Genomic DNA, 21,009 nt, shown 5'->3' with positions numbered 1-21,009 from the left:
AGAAAAGGAAACAACTAGAACTGCTTCCGCCCAAGTCCTCTAACACAAGCTTCCACCTTGTCTTCTGAAACCAAAGGGCTCAAAAGGCCAGTGCCTTGTTCTAGTGATTTCACTACCAACCCGAATACAGAAATGTCCCTTGTAGCCACTTACACAATGAAACAATCATTGCAGCCTTTAATATTTTCCTGCCCTAGGCAACCACCTGTTTTGCCTAACATATATATAGCAGAATTGGCCCTGGCAGTGGGTTGGGTTGTCTCAGTGTCACAGAAACAACAAGAGGAGATGGCACAGCTGCAGAATCCCCCTCGGGCTATGGCTTATAAAGTTTTAAAGGAGTGTTTGCAGCAGTGACAACTACAAGCAGACTATTTTCCCACACAAGTTATTAGAAAATGGTGCATCCAAAGTCGTTTTCTCTGTATCAAGATTAAAGGAAAAATAGGCAGCTGAGGTTAACAAGTCTGAAATCAATGCCATTACCAAGAAAAATAGCAGCAGCAGAATCCTGCAGCTATGCCTATTACTGTGTAGAAACATCTAGTGATATTATCATGATTATATTTGGATCTAGCTTTAGGATTCAGTATGATAAAAAATGTAGTTTTATATCTGAGTTTCTTGTTTGTTAAATATATATACTGTTTCTTGGTTTGCATCTGTATATATTAATGTACATACCCATTGTTTCATGTTCTCTGTGTGTATGCGTGTGTATATATCTATCTATCAATCTATCTTCATACTGTATTTTCTACTGTATGCATCCGATGAAGTGGGCTGTAGCCCACGAAAGCTTATGCTCAAATAAATTTGTTAGTCTTTAAGGTGCCACAAGTACTCATATTTCTTTCTATTCACTTAAGTGGGGGTTGGATCAGGTTTTGTATGATTTTCTACATTGCATGAAGACCAATGTTTATCCACTGAATTTTATCCATCCATCCATCCAGTTGTTCATACAGCACCCACCATCATAATATCACAGTGTCTTTTAGAAGATGGCATAATATTTTCTAGTGTTCCTCCCATTGACAGCAATAGGGTATGCTGAGACTGGCACTGCTGAAGGATTGACCCTTTTTTTCAGCATAGGTTAAATTTAGTCTTTCACAAGGCTGATGTGGGGGGCAGTAACAGAGGACTGGTGGGAAGATGGAATTACTTCCATTCTTTGTCACCTGCAAAATGTTATTGGGTTGCAGTTCAGCTCTTGTTTAGCATCTCCCAATGTCTACTTAGGGTTTTAGGGCCAATGGATTCATGCAGTTAAGGACCACACAGTAAATTACCAATCTGCCTCTCAGCTGTGCCATGCTCCCATGAATGATGCCTAGAATAGTGAAGAAGTTCCTATAGAGCATTTTATAAATCTAAATTTCAGTTGAATATAAGGAATATAATTGGTTAGGGAACCTTAAGTCGGAAGACAGGAATGAGAAAGTGCACTGCCAAACCAGTAGATAGTAGAATTAGATAAACCTCACACCAGAAAACAACTAAGTTCTAAAGGAACTTACCCAACACTTCAAAAATATCTTCACTAGCAGGCATCTTGGATGAAACATCACATTACACGCAGCAGTTCTTTTCTTTGGATTATGCTGTTCTGCATAGTAATTGGTTTGATACACATTAATGAATTAGATCTTCATAATTTTGACTAACTCAATAGAGAAATAAAATGAGCTGTCTCGTTCTTCTGAGCAATATTCATTTAACAGCCCGTATTTTAATCTTTCTTACTCCTTCAGTGCTTTCCTGAATATGAAACTAGTCTGCTACTTTCTGTAATTAACAATGAATTATTATTAGGAGTGCTCACCGTGGTTCAGCAGGAAATCAATTTGCTCATATAGTTCATTTCTTAAGATCTTTTCTTTGTAACTGCAATAGCCATTTCTAGCATCAGCTAGGATTACATTCAAAATAATTAATTAGAAAGATTCTCGCCTCCGTTTCCACTTACAGGAAAACTGTCTGAACTGGGGATTTTTTCACACCCATACTCCAAATTTCATTTTAGTTCTTAGCACATTAATGATAACTAACTATAACCAAGTAAAAGTTTTGTTTTTTGAGCCATTGGCTTGGTTGCATCATTTGAGAGACAACCCTTGTCTAGCCTCTCTGTTCTTGTCATGAGAGACAGACATTACATTCAATATTTGTTCAAAGGGAAGATGACTTTCTTTTACTTCCTAGTGGGAAAACTCTCACCAGATTTAGAACCATAGTATTTAATCATAAAGCTAATATAGTATATTTTTACTGGTCAAGTTTTAATGACGTTATTTCCTTGATAGGATTCCTTGCATTTATACAGAACGCTCCAAAGACCAATCATGCTTTGGATTCCTGTTCTTGTCTTTCCAAGATCAAGCTCCTCAGCCATTATAATTACAGTTATAAAAACATTACTAGTAAATTGAAAGGGGCAAGGTGCCAATACTTCAGGGATTTATGAGCATCTCTTTTTGTCTAGAAAAAGCTCTAAAAATTTTTTTTAAACTGTACTTACTATCAGCCTCCCTCTGCTACTAAATGATACAAATTTTTAACATGTTGACTGTGGTCTCATCATATTAGGCAGCATTTACTCTTGGATCCAGCTCCTGAATGAAGAATCAATCTGAATAGTTACACGATGTTTCCAGGGCCGGATTTACACCTTAGGCACAGCATCTTCAGTACACACACACACACACACCTCTACCTGCCTATAGCTGACCTTCGTGTTGTGCAGTTTTAGAGGGGTAACGCCACCCTAGTCTGTGCCTACTGTACCTAATTGGAAATCCAGCCCTGCATGTTTCTAAGTAAGGCATGCAAAGATATCTAAGTCTTGGGTAACTTTTTTTTTCCTCAATCTGATTTCCAGTTATAGGTGTGAGGTAGTGTGATCCTGACTGAGGAATAAACAGGGCACTAGAACAAAGGAATCCTGACTCGCTGTGCCCCTGACTCACTGTGTGATTTGGGCATGTCACAACTTCTCTGTCTGTCCATTTCACCATAGGGAACTTGACCTAACTATTTCAAAGTTAATAAATGTAAAAAAGCATTTTGAAGCTGAGGAGCAGAATGTAAGTGCTAACATATTATCATCATCATCATCTCCTCTTTTATGTCAATTACATTTGTAAATGTGAGACACCTCCATATCTTTTTAAAAGTGTTAACTATTGAATTCTGCCACTTGTGATACATATTACTAAAGAACCAGATTCAAAACCTGTGGACGTTAATAGAAAGATTTCAGTGGGCTTTGGCTCATACTCTAAATATTGTAGGATTTTCTTTACAGCTGTGTTAAAAAAGCTCCAGTTTTACTGTAAATCATCAGAGAACATTATCTGTGTCCCAGTTCAGCAAAATAACTGAAGCACCTGCACAACTTGAAGGACTTGCTTACGTTCCATTGACTTGGTTATTAATATAAGTCACTCAGCCTTTATTATAAAAAATTAGGTATGTGTTATCCTCCAGCTTCCCATTATCTCAGAAATAGTTTAACAAAGCCTACATATGTGAAATCTCCCCTTACCTTTTTTATTATGTTTCAATTATTAGTTCAGGAAAAATGTTTAGTTGCTATATTTAAGAAGATACACAATGAAATTATGATTTTAATATACTTTATTTAAAAAGTACACAGTTTTAAATTGGTTTCAATGGGACAAAGCAGAAAGTAATGGATACCTGTGTATATCTATTAAAGTCCTTTTTTGATGAATTATGACTATCATATGGCAAATTCACATTTGCATGACTTGCAAAGTAAAAAGAAACTTTTTTCAACATATCTTTAAGTTTATCTCATCAACAGTTTAAAACAATAAAATGCTGATGTTTTGACTATATTTCTTGTCATCTATGTTGCACCATTTCTCAGTTCACAGTTTTTCCATGTATTTAGCATGCCAAGTGAACACATCAGTCAACGTCACCTTGAGAAAATTGCCAAAAGCAGTGCAAGAAGAACAAGAGTTGGTTTAGCACTAAGGCCTAGAACACCCCCACATTCTCTTGCATTCTCCTAAAGAAAGGAACAAAGAAGAATTAAGACAAAAATATTAAGATTCAAAGTGATGCATGATATTTATTAAAGCACATAATAGATGCAGATTCAATCAAACAAAATTTGTGTAATCAAAGCACAAACAAATAAAGATGATCAGGAGGCTATTCTTGGCTCTGGGTAACCTTGGGCATGTCACTTCCTCTCTCTGCCTCTGTGGATATTTAAGCTCATAAAGCATGTAGCACTTGTGTAGAGCGTTACATCTTAAAAGCATTGTGTCGGAGTCCCAGCTAAACAAATCAACGTATCACAAAATTACCAGTATGACAATGGAAATGCTGACATTATTTACTCATGCAGAAACCAAATCCTATCCCATGGCCAATTAGCTTGGTTTCAGAAAGGAACACATGGAAGGAATCAGTGTTAAACCCAGAATAAGATCTCAGAAGTTCCTGACTACCAATTCTGCGCTCAGATCATGCCTCTGCCTCTTACATGTTGTGCCGTGATGTGCGAAAATAGCACTTAATCGTGAAATAGAGTACAAGCTCACTAGATGATTTCTGCATTGCTTGCAATCATGCAGCAACTTCCCTTTACTACTATGTTCAGAATGTCCAAAACATTTAGTTGATTTTCACACTAGAAGAGAGTTTTCTTATACAGATGCTCCCTGGGTTACGCAAACCCAGCTTACGCAAATCTGTACTTACGGAAAAAGTTCCATACGCTTTTATTATTATTGTTATTATTATTGCACGTAATTGTCAGGTATATGTTCCCGACTTAGGCAAAATTTGACTTACACCAGGCGTTCTGGAACGGAATGCTTGCGTAAGTCAGGGAGCATCTGTATCTACTCTAGAAAAAATATTTACCAAAGAGGGAAAAAAAGCAGTATAAAAACTTACTTCAGGATGAAATCCATGACAAGATTCTGGACGTCTTCTAATCTTCTGAGATTTTAAACGTTCACATTTAAGGGATTCATTATGTTCACAGTAGTTAAGGAGAGATCTTATGATCACTGTATCTAAATATTCAAAGTTTGAATGGATTTGAAATGAAGTTCATCCATCCATCCCTTCCTCCTCCCATTCCCCCAAAATCCAACCAATCAATAAAAGAAGTGGGACATAATTCTGTTGCTGTTCTTCCCAATCTTGTTCCCATCGGCACTTCATATGACCAAATGGGCCTTTGAAAGGTCTATCACTCAGCAATAAAAATATACTGCAGATTCCTTTTGGTGAATTCCTATTTATGAGAAGAAATAAACCCCAAACTCCGGTATGGCAATAAAACAAAATGATGTTTAGACTACAAATTAAGCTGTCAATTTACTTAGTTACAGAATCTATTTTCAATGGGACTTAGGCTCTTAAATGCATAAGTTACTTTGGAAAATGAGATTAAGGAGCAGATCGTCAGCTGCCTTGATTTCAATGGGGCCATGACAATTTACAACAGTGGAGGATCTGTCTGTTAGGCTCCTAAATCACACAGGGTAACATTCATTATTTGCACTTTGAGTCTCCCTCTTACAATCTTCAAAATAAAGGATATACCTTATTTCTATGGGTTCCATGGTAATTGGCAAGATAGACTCACAGTTGCATTCATTATCTACTACCACCATGAAGAGATTGCTGCTTGGGATTTGCTGGATGACAAAGGACCTGTAAATTTAAGAGTCAGTATTTAATGGTAACATTTTCTATTGTACATGACCATGTTTCTTAGCAACAGGCTTTTGCTAAGAGTGTTTTAATATGTCAGTAAAACAATACTTAATAAATAAATAATAAGAAGAAACTAGACACATGTGCCGATCAATAAATATAACTGTTAGTGAAAGTCTTTCACATACAGAGAGGCCTGCACAAGGCTCTTCTCACTTTGTAAACTCTGTGGTGCCCTTCTAAGGTACATACACTAAGGGGAGCAGCTGCATAGAAGGTCCCCTACACAAAGCTTAATTTGTGCCAGGACTTCCCTAGGCTTGGCAGTTCATAGCCCCGACACTTCTGGTGCATGAGTTAATGAATGTAAAAAAATTGTTTGAGTCCCGGCACTTAATTGCTTGAGCCCGAGCATGTCTTTCATTACAAATTAAGCACTGCCCTTACATAGGGAGCTCTGCCTCAGTACTGAATAGGCTGGTACAAAATGGATCAGTAGGGATGGCCTCAGAGCACAGCAATTGGATTTGTGCTCGTGTCCATCACCTACCCCTAGGGTCACGCGTATTTCAATACAATTTGTGAATTTATTTTATGTTCTTGAATTTTTGCTCCACGTTGAATCACGGCTTATATATTTACTATTAGGGTCCATCAAGTCGATACTAACTGCCCAGGATCCTGCATAATTACTGTGCTAAGCAAAGTCTGCCAATATACACTCAAAGTCAGGCACTGCATGGTCATCAAATTATGGGTGGTTTTATTCACCACTGATCTTGTATTAAACAGCATGAATTAAGGAACAGGATCCCAGTTAGCAGACATCTTGTCCTGCTGAGAGTCATTATATTGCCAAGCCAGTGGAACCAAGATTATGCCTCAAATATTTATGAGTAAGGAGGTGTATTTGGTAATCAACTAGAAAACTTACTGTATATGCAGCACCTCAGTCAAATTATGACAACAAGATGAACATGAAATTTAGACATAAAAACAAAGCAACACTGCTAATAAATATAAGAAACACTACACTCAAGGGAGTGCAGTGAATGCTCCTTCTCAGCATGAGTCAACTCCCACTGAAGCCAAAAGGAGTCTAATGATTTCAGTGGGAATTAGATTTGACCCTTCATGCTCCTCCACAGAGGGAGAGGAGGAGCCAGAGCCTGTGGTTTACAGGATGGAACAAACTGCACACTTCAAGACAATCTGAGGCAATAGGGGTAGGGCTGCATCATAATGACCCTACTCAAGACTGTGTCTAGTGGGCACAATTCACCCCCCCATTCTGAAATCCTGGACACAAGACAAGACTCTCATAATTTGGACCCAGATTTAATTTACCCATGTCAGTATTTATACATCAAGTCAATGTAACAACATCTTGTGACATGTAACATCTTTGAAAGCTGGCACATCCAGAAATGAGGTTTTTTGGCATGGTGAACTGGTGAGTGCGCATGAAGGTAATGAGGGCTTGGACATGAGTAGATGTGGACAGAAACATATTTTCACTCAGACGTCTCTATTTAAAATACATATTGTCTTACTAAAAAAACCTCCCTGCTTTTCCAAAAATCACAGAAGATGAAATACAAGGGGGGAGGGCAGGGGAATCTTTGAACCTAACTTGAAAAAAGAATAATTGGAAAACCTGCTATAAAAATATTGCCAACGGAAAGATTAAACACTTTTCAATATTTTTAAAACTCACTGAACCTCCATTAAAGTTACACGTAGAGAGATCTGCAATATGTTAGCTTTATGTTTATACATGAAATATACATTTATGGCATAATGTACAGGGCTGAACTTTATAAATGCACCTAAACAGCTGGAGCATGTAGCAAGGCTGACGTCATTGTAATGGAGCATCTGTGGCTTTGTGTGTAAAAGAAATGGGGCCAATAAAAGGAAAGGAGGAAAATTCTTTCACAGAAAATAACAGCAACATTTTATATGCATGAATAGCTCAGAAAGTTATAAATAAATCCAATCCCAAAGGAGGGAAAATGCAATTTCAGTTTATCCATCCCAGGAACTGTAACAACCCAGTCCTATGCTTTCTGGAAGCAACATTTATATTTATTATATCTGTAAAATCAGCTCTGAAAAAAATCTGAAAGCAGATACTCAAAAGTGTTGGTATCATTACTGTTCATTTGAATAACTATTTTGGGGACTGGGGTTGCCACTCTTTTGTCCTACTTGAGTCTTCCTCCTTTTGTGGATTGTCCCCATTTTGAAGCCCTCCCAGGGACTCTTAGACCTATGGGAAAACATGCATTATGTCCAGGGCAGTTGGAGCTTACAGTTGACATTTCATGAAAGGTGGACATATTTGCCATTTATTTCTTCCTCCTCTGGGGTGTTATAATGACTGTGCAGTAGAGAATATTGCTTCTTTTAAAAAAATTCCTGAATTTTTCCTGTAATTTCACCTAGTGGAAACAAACCAGGAAGAGCGTTAAGGCAAAAGTGAGCCTACAGCTGGCATCCAACATGCTGAGTAGATTTCTACATGAGTTGCTTCTCTAGAAAGTCAGAAGCTGTAAAGACTGTCAGGAATGAAAGACCCTTAAGAATGAAGCTGGTTGGGAATTTTTTGTTGGAAAACGCCAGGTTGATGAAACTGAAATGTTTCACGGGAACATTCCAGTTTTGTCTAAACTTTTGTTGAGAAAGGTTTCTTGGGTCCAGGATGGAATTTTCTGGTCAAAACCAGAGAGCCAGGCCAGAACTGCTAATAGCCAGCTGGTTAGGGAATCCACCTGGGAGAACCAGATTCAAGTCCCTGCTTTGAATCAGGCAGAGTAGGGACTTGAACCTCACTCTCCCATCCCTAACCCTCAGGCTATTGGCTATTCTGGTGGGTGTATATATGTGTCTGTCTGTCTGTCTGTCTGTCTTCCAATCCCCCTGCCCTCCTCTCCCTGCCCCTCAAAAAATTTGACAAGTCCTGATTTTGTCTCAATGTAGAATGGGAAAATGTTTTGAAAACTCAAAACATTTTTGTGGATGAGCTTTACTAAGGAATACTGTTGGCCCTGGTAATTTGGTGTATTCATGTATATGTCTGAACTGAAAGAAACTGTACGCAATATATTTACAAGGTACCCAGTATTAGGTTAATCTGAAACATTATTTATTAATATATAATATATATTTACAAGGTATCCAGTATTAGGTTAGTCTGTCACACTGCTCCCACTGACAACATATTGATCTGGTTCCCTTCTAAGTCCAGCACCAGCTCTCAACAGTGAATGATGGGATAATTCCATAGTATAAATAGGATGCATGTCTGTCTATCTTAGGTGTTTTTAAGGTGCTTGGCACTGTGGCACCTAACTCTGAAGATGTATCTATCCTCCAAAGGGGGTAAACCCATGCTGCACCTCACGGGCCAACAAGTCTGTTCCACAGCAACTGGTGAGTGACAAGAACCTTGCAAGATGGCACAGCTGGACTATTTGCACCACTCTAAGGGTGCATTCAAATTAAGCTTTGCTTCTTCAGTATGGCCCTGATTCAGGAAAGCCCTTGAACACATCCTTAAATCCATTCCTGTTCAGAATAGTATTGAAGCACATGTGAACTGAAATTTAAATATGTGCTTACGTCCCAATTACTTCAATATCCTGAATCTGAATGCTTTTTTCTAATGGGGTATACTTGAATTCAAGTCTCCTACAATAAAAACAGCTAATGCAATGCTTACACATGCACTCCTGAAGATACCAAGATATTTTTTTCCTTGAGGAAACTCTAATGCATGTTGTCTATCACATGCAGTAAATTCATCCAGTATAGACTTGTAGAAAATAAAGATGGAAGTTTTCAATTTAGTGGGATAAACTTTAATTTACTTGTTTTTGTGTATGTGCTTCAAGCATAAGTTTTCTCCCCCACAATTCTCAAACCTAATCCTGAAATGAAGCTGCAGTGCTGAATGTGTGTCTTCACCAGCCATAAACAAAGGATTAGGATGTGGTCCTCAGATCCAGGTGAGGAACATGGGTTGAGTAAAGCTGAATGAGTAATTTGGGAATAATACTTTTGTTTGATCAATTTAGCCTGCTTTTCTATATGTGGAACATTCACCAACAGATTACATTTTCTTTCAGTTGATGCTATTCAAAACCATTTCATGGATTCTTGGGGACTTTTAACCCCACAAGATTGACCTCAAACAAATTTTCTGCAGGTATTCACTATTCAAGCTGCACTGATTAGCAAGTCACATGGTATCATTTCCACCCTCAGACTGAATAAGCATGCAGGCACTCCCAGAATTAATACTTGCATCTAAGTTTAAAAGTCAGTTTCCATGGTTATATGCTCATATGACTTTGAAATTCACTTTGAATTAATTGTTTCAGAGTAGCAGCCGTGTTAGTCTGTATCCGCAAAAAGAACAGGAGTACTTGTGGCACCTTAGAGACGAACAAATTTATTTGAGCATAAGCTTTCATGGGCTGTAGCTTATGCTCAAATAAATGTGTTAGTCTCTAAGGTGTCACAAGTACTCCTGTTCACTTTGAATGAATATTCGTGCCAGTGACTCTCAATAGCTTGACCAGAGAACACAAAAAGGTGCATGAACTCAGAGTAAAGTCATTTAAAAACTGAAATAGTCAACCAAAATGTTTTGCAGTGTATGCCAAGCTCTAGTTGTTAGGGAGAAAAAACTCCAACAAAAATATCTTCAATGGACTGAGGAGGAAAATACAGAAAGTTGCTGACAAAGTAACAAAAATGGTGCCAGCTTTCAAGTGGGCTCCTCAAAGAGTCTCCAAAGTCTAGATTTCAAAGAGTATTTCTGAGTCACCTGCTGGGCTAGGCTGTCATTTGTGTCACCAGCAACATGGGAGCCAAATATCAGTGATGGATTAAAGATTTTATTGAAATTTTTTTACTGGTTTAACAATCAAAAAGATTATCTATGTTTAATATTTATGGTGAATGTTTCATGTTTAAAGAGTAAAGGCTCTTTTCAAGTTAAGTAATGTAAATCTTTTAGTTGGAGACTTTTGCTTTACAACAGTATCATCGTCCTCAATTGCCATCCATGATAAACGAATATTAGTTTTGATAGTGTTAGCACACAGAGAGCCTTGCACACTTCTCCATACATAAAACATCATAAACTCCCGTGGTTCTTGTTATACCAAAGCCACATTGAGTCAATAAGAACCTTATTAATCATTCTACCCATCTTTCATCCACTGTGGAACTGGTTTGGTTTATTTACAGATCCAGAGGCTCAATACAGCCTTGTACAGGAAGTGTATCTTCACTCTGCTTTTACAAGGAAAGGTGGGGAAAGACGACATTAAGCACTTGAAAAGGAAATGGGGGAGGAGCAAGAGAAAAGAAAATCTAAACTATTTTCTTGCTCTAGCCAAAGTGGAAATAGGGCTTAAATGCAGAATGGCATGAAATTCACTATTTTGATTCACAGAATCAAGCACTTATTTTTTTCACACTCTGAGTCTCTTCTTTTAAGCTATTTTGGCAACAAAAAAAGAGCGTTCTTTGCTAAAAAAAAATGGGGCCCCACATTTTGCTTGGAAATAGGTAATTTTTGCTTACAAAATGTATATATTTTGGTAAAAATTTCCATGAAAATGAACCCATTTTCAAGAGTGGAAGGAGACTAAAAATAATCTATTTCAAACAGTTTTGCATCTTTAATAATATTTTATAAATTCCTGCTTTGAGGGGCATCATAATAAGACACACCTTTAATAAGTTAGTAATTTTACTTCATTCTTTGAAGTTTCAGTATGGTGTGTGTGTTACTATGGAGCTGTGGCAGACATCTGAACTACTACATTGGGTCTATTCATGGTTGAATTTCAAGACTTTCAAGTGAGATGCTAAAATTTAAATCTGAATTTCTTACTTTTGGGCATAGATATATTTTTAATCATGTTGTCTACCACTACTAAATGTCTATGTACAATCTTAATCTATGGACATAGTTTCTAAATGGAAATGTACTCACTGCTGAAGAAAATTTGCAAATTGTAGAGATGGTGTCTACTTGGAATCAGCATAAAAGTCAAAAGGTGCTTTACTAAATATAAAATAATGCTCACGTCCTGTCCCAAAGAGCTTAATGTGGAAAAAAAATGCCTGTTACATCCATGAGCATTCCACTCAGGAAAATGGGCACATGTGTAACAAGGCAAATCCCCCCCCCTTTTTTTTTTTTGCTGCAACCTTAGATATGAGGCTGCTGTGTTTTGCAAAGTAACAATTAAGGGCTAGTTCCTTGGGAATGGAAAACATGCAGTGTGCGCTAGTCAAGGGGTCCCCTTTTCTGCTGCTGCTCACTGCTTATCATTGCCTTGTGATAACTTACTGAAGTCACAAGGGTCCGAAATATGGCTCATGATTAATGTGGGCTTTTAAAAAAAAAAGTGATTCAATACTACTAGCAGGCTTCAGCTTTCCTTTCCCAAAATATGTGGACCACAAAAGATATTCTTGAGTTCATTAGAAATCAAATATGAAAGAGAAGTGTGTTCAGTCCAGCTAGGCTAATTGAACCTTTACGTTATTTACTTTCTACTGTTTAAGTAAAACATCTCCTGCTAAGGGGAAATCAATATTATTATTAAACAGTTTGTATTTACATGCCGGCAAGACAATCCATGTCAGTTGTTCCTTTATAACATTTAATGTATGATGCATACTAAACTCATAGGCCTCAATTTCTCATACTATTTAAAAAGCCACTGGGGAGGAACACATACCTACAAACAAATCTAGGTAATTAAGGAAACTACATGTCCAACGCAGCATACTTTGTATGGGATTGAAAATGGGCCAGACATTGGTATGAACAGAGGACAGGGTCAGAGTAGACCACACGGGCCCAGGAATTCACAGGAATCTCCGGTCTCATACCCCATGGATTCCTGGTCAACTGCACATAAATATTTTCTCTCCTCATTCTTTTCAGGCTTCTGATGGCTTACAGTCATGCTGCCATTTGCTGGTGGACAGTACCAGTGCTATATGACCCCTCTTCATCAATGAGGTCCATAAATCATATAGGAGAAGTAATACAATACCGAACAGTTTTAAAAAAAAATCCCTGTATTTTACATAGCTCTCTTAGAAGAAGGAACATACAAATATAGAGCAGCTGTCCTGCTGCTCCCAAACCCCCTCTCCCTCCCACCTTTAGGAGGTATGTATGGAGGCTACAAAGTGTTTAAAGAACCTAGCTGAGTGATGAATATGGGTCTCTGAGGACACTCATGGAGTGGAAGATATTTTTCTGTGTCATTCTGGGGGCACCTGAGCAAATAACTAGCTTTGGAATCAATTAGACTCATTTAAATAAAATTCTGTATACCTACTGCCCATAAGTGATGTGAATACCCTTCTTGTGCAACACAGGAATATTGCTGTTTAATGCATTGCTTTTCAGATCACAATAGCTTTTTAGGGGCATTTTACAAGCAACTGTTACCTTCTAGAACTTTTTAAAAGTGGATTTCATTATATGACTCTGTGCTAATGATAACAGATGCTGTACAGTAGAGTATGTGGTAGCAATGAACACATGGGCTATATGGGCTTTGAATTCCATAAATATTTAAAATGCCTGCACAGATTTGTATTTAATCTCATGTTCCTGGACATTAAGTCTGATTTAAGAAAAAACTAATTTCTAGAAGTCTGTTTTTCATTGTATCTCTATCTATAATCATTGTAGGAACTGTTTGACACTAGTGCTCAGTGCTACAATGATGATGGAGGGGTATAGACCCAAGGGTGTTGAAACTTGGGGTGCTGCCACATCCCCTGGCTTGAAGTGGTTTCCATCGTGTACAGGGTTTACCGTTTGGTTAAATGGCTTTCAGCATCCCCACTGTATAAATTGTTCCAATGCTGCTGCATACACCTAGATCCAAGTTGTGACTGTGCTGTGCGGGTGTAGGCCTCCCAACACACATGCATCCACATAAGGTACCATTCTCCTAGCAATCAGTATGGATACTATTTTTGTATACAAGCTCTGCTGGATGGAGTAGCTATGCTATCACAAGGAACAATATCATGTGTAAAGAGTAAAGGGGGTAAGTGGATCCACATTGAAAAAATATTTAAACTTGATATTAGCAACTGAAATGCTTATTAGGTCACCTTAAAAAGTGGCCTGAATTTCAGAGTTGCTGAGCATCAGTAGCTCTCATTGGCTTCACTGACTGTTTTGATTCTTTAGCACCTCTGAAAAATCAGGCTACTTTTTCCAGGTACTTAAATATGGACTTACATTGCTAACTCCAAGCACCCAGGGTGTAAGATTTTTAGTCATTACTTTGGGATTTCATTTCATATCTGTCAGGTTTTGATCTTTCCTATTTTTAAGTAAAAAAAAAAAAAAAAACCCAAACCCACACACATACATCAGAATACAGTAAATGGAAAATGTTGTACAATCTACACTCAAATAGCTGTTACTCACAACATAACTGACAGTTGCATACTTTAATGGTCTGGAACAAACTATACCCATTCAACTGAACTGTAGATATCCGTTGTTCTGGTTTCCACATCACATCATGTATTTTCCAGGCTGCCGGCTATCATTCCAACCCACATTTCTCTCACTTATCCATTTTTAAATGAATGAAATATCTATATTGCAAGCATAAATTAGGTTGTTTAGGATTTTTTAATAAAATATGAAATAGAGAATCGAATATTTTTAATACCATATGTAAAATACAATACATATGCCAACAACATCATTTTGGAGTGCTTGAACTTTTAAACTAGATGAAAAAAACCTGTGGTTCTTTGACACAAAATGACAGTTCTGAGGCCTGATCCTGCAGTGTGAACCAGGCAGGTGAACTCCTGCTACAATGCAGAGCCCCACTGGCTTCAACAGGGCTCTGCATGGGTATAAGCATTCATGCATTCAGACCAGATTGCAGGATTGTGCCCTTAAATGAATGAAACAGATATCACTGAGAAATGTTACCCATCCATTTCAACATGTGGGGGAATCAGATGGGGCCGGCAGTGAAAGAGGACAGCACCAGCAATGAGGGAGGGTGACACTCACTGAGGGACAACAGGTGGCTCTTCCACCCTTGAAATCTTTGGCATCCATTAGTCAGTTGGGGGAAAAGGGCCAGCATCCCTCAGCTCCAGGGAATTTAACCTGGAACAGGGGCCATGTGGAGCCTCTTTTGGCTCTGTTTCAGCAGGCAATGTCTACACAGGGCCATAATGGATAAATATAAAGATCACATGCCTGAGATTATCAAGAATATTGTATATCATATTGTATCCAGACAAACCTATAGTTTCTTTTAGTTTACAAAATGATTTGCCCTGCTGTCATAAACAGATAAGTAAGAGTTAATAGAACAGAAGTACTTCATATCTCTTTTGCCTGTAAAGGGTTAACAAAATCAGTGAGCCTGGCTGTCATCGGACCAGAGGACCAATCAGGGGACAGGCTACTTTCAAATCTTGAAGGAGGGAAGTTTGTGTGTGTGCTGTTAGATTTTGGTTGTTGTTCACTCTGGGGGCTCAGAGGGACCAGACGTGCAACCAGGTTTCTCTCCAATCTCTCCGATACAGGCTCTTATATGTCCAGAATAGTAAGTACTAGGTGATAAGGCAAGTTAGGCTTATGTTTGTTCTCTTTATTTGCAAATGTGTATTTGGCTGGAAGGAGTTCAAATATGTATTTGGCTGAAAGGATTCTAATTCGTACTTGTATACTTAGGCTAGGAGGGTATTCCCAGTGTCTATAGCTGAAAGACTCTGTAACATATTCCATTTTAAATTTACAAAGATAATTTTTACTGTTTTTCTTTCTTTAATTAAAAGCTTTTCTTGTTTAAGAACCTGATTGTTTTTTATTCTGGTGAGACCCCAGGGGACTGAGTCTGGATTCACCAGGGAATTGGTGGGGAGAAAGGGGGGAAGGGGGAGAGAAAGGTTAATTTTCTCTCTGTGTTAGGATTACTTTCTCTCTCAGGGAGAGTCTGGGAGGGGGAGAGAGAAGAAGGGGGGAAGGTGGATTTTCCTCTCTGTTTTAAGTTTCAAGGAGTTTGAATCACAGTGATCTTCCAGGGCAACCCAGGGAGGGGAAGCCTGGGAGAGGCAACGATGAGGGAAAGGGTTTACTTTCCTTGTGTTAAGATCCATGGGGACTGGGTTTTGGGGGTCCCCGGGCAAGGTTTTTGCAGGGGACCAGAGTGTACCAGGCACTGGAATTCCTGGTTGGTGGCAGCACTACAAGTACTGAACTGGTAATTGAGCTTAAAGGAATTCATGCTGGTACCCCATCTTTTGGATGCTGAGGTTCAGAGAGGGGGTTTATACCATGACACCTGCACAAATGTGAAGTTTAAGGATGATCTTGTTTTCCTTAGTTACAGGCTACTAACTGATTATAAAACTCATATCCTTTATTATGCAGAAATGATGAAAACGCAGATGTATAGGTCACATTTGCATTAAATAAATCAGACTGCACTAATTCAGTGCAATGATTTATTATTAACTGAAATAAATCTCTTCATAACTCTAAGGATTGTTCATAACAATAGGTGACTTTAAAAGATCACTGGGACATTTTCTAGATTTAATCTATGTTCTTAATCCAAACAAGCTTTGATATATATCGCTAATCAACTGAAAATATTATGACATTCATGCAACATTTGAAAAGGCCTGTCATTTAAAAATCATCCTCATAGTGCTAGTGGAACAGTCGGACACAAACATCTGCAAGGAGAACCCTATGGCGATTTCCTCATTCTTTGCTTACTTCTGCAGGCTCTCCCATTCTCTGTTATCATACTAAATGGAAAGACACTGAAGAACAGTCTGAATCATGTAAATCCTTACTAATGTGAGACCTCCCTACTCTCACAAAGTTCTGCTCAGAGAGATCTATCTGTACCTAAATGTTTACTCCTGGGGGGATTCTGCACCTAAAAATTCTGGGCACAATATTTAAAATTCTGCATCATTCTGCATATATTATTTGTCAAAATAATTCAATATAATCATACCAGTTTCAATTAGTTTGGTAATTTATTTCAAAATACCTGTCAGCAAGTATGTCTGTAACAATACAGACCACAAAAAACTTTTTCCCAAGAGTAGAGAGTTAAAGAAACCCCTATGACAATATAGTTCCTGTTTCGCTGTTATGCTTTTGTTGGGTGCCTCAGTCTGCATGTGTCACACATGCCACCTGGGCATATCTTAGGGGAAAACTTTATCCCACTGGTCTCAGACACATACACCCCCATCCTCCTGCTTCACCCTCCCACCTCGAACCCAGGGATCCAGAGGGAGAAAGAGACTGATGCTGGGTCCTGGGTCTGTATGGAGTTTCCTGCATGATGCCTCGTTTCTTCAGAACGTGCTGGGAACTGCAGCTGCCCAGAACTCTCCAGCTCCCTCTTCCTCTCCCCCTGGCAGTGTCCTGTATTTGTGAGCTGGAGAGTTGGACCCTCCCGGATCCAGCAGCCCCTAGTGCTGGCTAACAGCTCTGCAGCACCAATTCTGCCTGGAAAATGAAATTCTGTGCAGAACATTAATTCTATGCAAATTCTGCATTGTGCCGTGGTGCAGAACTCTCCCAGGAGTAAATGTTTCATTGGATGTGGTGGGATTGGGGCGGGAGGGGGAGCTTGTCACCCATACAACAAAATGTGAAACCTGTTCACAACTGCAGATCCTCTATGTCTCTAGTGTCCCTATGTATACCTCCCTGGCTGTATACATCCAACCCATTTAAACTCCTAACCATGTACCCTTTGACTTCTCTTGGATATGTGAGTACACATTATTCCTGCATATAACTGAACAGGTAATCAGTACTTCAGACACAACAGATAAATCTACTTCAGCATTAAAGAGAGACACACTACGGCTTTGTTACCGAAAAGTTATTGAGCAATGTGCTTAGTTTTTAAGCATGTAAGGAACCTACAACTAGAGTCCTTTTTATACGTGAAGAGTCAGCCCATATGTTCTAAACTACAGAATTAAAAGGTGTTTGTTCAATTATTATTATTGCTGAGGTATTTTCATTAAAATGTCTTTCACATATCTGTACTGTAATATAAGACCAGATGTACGACACCTTCTATGCTGCAAGTTGGTAACCCTGACAATGCATAAGAAGGGTTTAGACACATGCTAATAAGAAAAATTTCCCAGTCACAAAAAGAAATAGTGCATTAAGAAAGCAATTTCCTTCTTAAGTTCTCAAAATGCACTTTGAATTAGATTGTCATGGTCAGACATTTTATTTAGACATTAAGTATACAGTGTTTCAAGCAGTTTCTCTCTGATCCACAGGGCTCCTTTAATTCACTGGCTTTCCAAGCTAAGCAAATGGAAGGAGAAGCACAGTTAACAAACATAGATTTGTATGGCTTTGACAGCTCAATAGGAGTCTCAGATATATTATCTGAACATGTGACAAAGAGATGTCTTGGCAGGATGTGATCAAGGATACAAATGTGAACTAAGAAAAGAATACAAAAATATAATGAAAATCAAATATTATCTTTAAGGTAATATGTTGTAAATAAGCAGCTACTATGATACTGAATTCCACGGACAAATAAAAAAGTTCCAAAATGTTTTATGTTGGAATCTTTCATTTGTTTTTAAAAATACAGGTTGGAAACTGTCCAAAGGATTGTGAGGCTAATAACTGGCACGTAGACACCTGTCTGCTAATTTATATATGTGCTGCCTTCTTATTTCATAGTACTATTTTCTTTTCAAACATAGCAAATTACTTTATTTCCTGCACTAGCCATTCAAAATATAATGTTATCAAAAGGTAAAGATAAAATTACCTATGCATTAACTTTAAGTTCCACCTGTGTTTGGAAAGAAGAGGAAGTTATCTCACTTTACAATTGGAGGAAGCTTAGCTAATACTCAGTAGAGGAATGTACAGTAAATACAAAGCCTTGGCATAAACAGTCTTCGCAGTTTAGATTGGATAATTTGATCCATTTTTTAAGGAGAGAATCAGAAATAAATTGTGTAGGAATCAGCTAGAAGTTTCATTTTTGGCTGCCTTAATAATGATATTGGAAATATTATATTTTTATTGGTTAGTGTCAGTAAACATCGATTTCACCACACAAACACAACAAAAACCAACAAAAAAAATTTCCATTGACATAATCAAAATTTACAGATAGGCTAAGAAAGAAAAATGGTGCTTGAGAACTAGTTTGATTTAGGGATATTTACTTTGTATATTTTCATAGGAGATGTTGACAACTGTGTTTTAACAATTATAAAGCTTTAACTTTTTGAATCTTGAAGTCTAGAATAATTTAATATTTACTGTCTGACTCCCCCATAGTCATTCCCACAACTCTAAACATTTAAATGGATAAACATTTTAAAAATCTTTAAAAATAAACTAACATTATCCATGAAAGTTGTAAAAAAAAAATTTTTTTTCGGATAAGCCTACGTAAGAACCTTCTTATTATCCTACAGTTGCTCTACCTACAAAACATCCCCTGACATCTATGAGGGTTCTGTATGAGCAATGACTGTAAGATCAGGCAGATTTGATTCTGGAAATCATTGTGCCAGAGGACAGCATTCCTAACTCTTCGTTAGGGTCTGAAACACAGATCTTTCCTACTGGAGAGAGTTTTTTTTCGGTAGCCCTTTGTTTATGGCTCACTGGATAAAATCCTGTGATTCACTAATATACAGATAAGAAAATAGTCATATTTTCACCATTAGCAATTTTTAAAGATATTACTGAGATATTACAGATTTTATCCTGTACCTACTGTTTATAAAAATAAATATTTAATGAAATTACAAAAAAAAGGCAACTAATCAAAAAACCTTAACAATTATAAAGTACAATGTAATTTTAAGAGGCATTAGTTCCATCTTACAAACAGAATTGCTACTTGGATAAGAAAATACATTTTTCATCCCATAACTCAGTATTAGTATTGTTCTAATTTATATATTATTACTTCAGTTTGCAAGTTAAAAAAGAAACAAACAAAAAAGAACTACACCCAAACTCATAAGCAATCCATCGAACCCCCTTTTTAAAGGACCTCAGGTCAGATTCTCATTTACACTAAGGCCACTTTACACTGCTCTGACGGCCAAGTCAGTGTCAAGGGGTCTAATGTAAATGAAATCTTGCCCCTGGATCTCCACAATGAGCTCATCCTGCCAAGTCAATGCTCATTTAAGGCAATGCGAGTTAAAGGTGATCAGCCCATTTTTGATCATTTCCACCACCACCATTGAGAAATGTGGGTATGGCACATCTGCTGCTCAGCTTGTACAGAGGTCAAACCCATTCACTTGTCCATCAGATATTACCCCCCTGCTAGAGTATACTTGGCTCGGCTGCTGAAAAAGCAGCTACATAATATCAACTATAAGGAATAGTTGCTTTTGCCCATGGGCCTTTAAGATGAATACGGTAAAATGAATAAAAACCAAAACTACTTCTGAAGGGGCGATTGTATTTTACCGCCCAACCCACTCCTGGAATCCATGGGGAGATCCTGATATATGAATGAATTGCTTCAACAGGGAAGAAATTGGGCCTTGGTGTTTTGCTTGTTTTATGTGGCAAGCTGATTTGTTTGGAAGTAAACTAACTCCATCTGAAAAGGCAAATTATTATTTATTCCTTGGAAAATTGAACTGCATATTTATTTACACATTTGAAGCAAGATTAAGTACAGCAGTTTAGTAAGCCTCTGCCAAACAACAAATGCAGAAGTGTTTTAGCAAAAATTGTGTTAGATCTCAAAATTGAGTGGTTTTAAAATACCATTACATTTTTAATGTTTATAAATTGTACTACTCATGCCAAGTACAGTCTGAATCTAAGTTGTGTTACTTATCTGATCACTGCTGAATACGCACATTCCATGGACAAATCTTAAATTTGCTATTAAACAGCTGCACAAAGGGCTGTGTGATCCCCAAATTAACTAGAATTCCAATGTCTTCTACCTGTTTTCTACTTGTAAAAAGCAGCAAAAAACACTATCCCTTAAAAACAGCAACAACAATAACTTGCCTTGGTTGGCTCCCTGGTGATTTGCAAGTTGGATAGCTGTTTATTTCTTCCCTTATGACATGGAACATATTCGTGTACACCAGGGGCTCAGACAGGGTTTAACGTATTCACATTTTAGGTGGGCCATACATACAATATAGTTCTTATTCAACACAGTAACTCCTATCAATGTTAGCAGTAATTGTGCA

At 37.8% G+C, this 21,009-nt stretch overlaps 1 protein-coding gene across 4 annotated transcripts in view; it reads right to left on the bottom strand.

The window, feature by feature from the left end:
- Positions 1 to 3,662: 3,662 nt before the first annotated feature.
- The window catches only part of CACNA2D3 (calcium voltage-gated channel auxiliary subunit alpha2delta 3), an 828,400-nt gene continuing 811,053 nt past the window's right edge, over positions 3,663 to 21,009 (bottom strand). For all 4 annotated transcript variants that reach the window (XM_030569375.1, XM_030569373.1, XM_030569376.1 and 1 more), the window contains 3 exons: positions 5,597 to 5,709; positions 4,942 to 5,024; positions 3,663 to 4,042 (listed from right to left, as the gene is read on the bottom strand). In XM_030569375.1, coding sequence (XP_030425235.1) covers positions 3,950 to 4,042; positions 4,942 to 5,024; positions 5,597 to 5,709 — 289 coding nt within the window. In that variant the 3' untranslated portion in view covers positions 3,663 to 3,949. The remainder of the gene's footprint in view (positions 4,043 to 4,941; positions 5,025 to 5,596; positions 5,710 to 21,009) is intronic.

Source organism: Gopherus evgoodei, chromosome 7, assembly GCF_007399415.2.
Source record: "Gopherus evgoodei ecotype Sinaloan lineage chromosome 7, rGopEvg1_v1.p, whole genome shotgun sequence".
Lineage (NCBI taxonomy): Eukaryota > Metazoa > Chordata > Testudines > Testudinidae > Gopherus > Gopherus evgoodei.
Note: the sequence above shows the minus strand (reverse complement) of the source record. Positions and strands in the feature narration are given on the sequence as shown.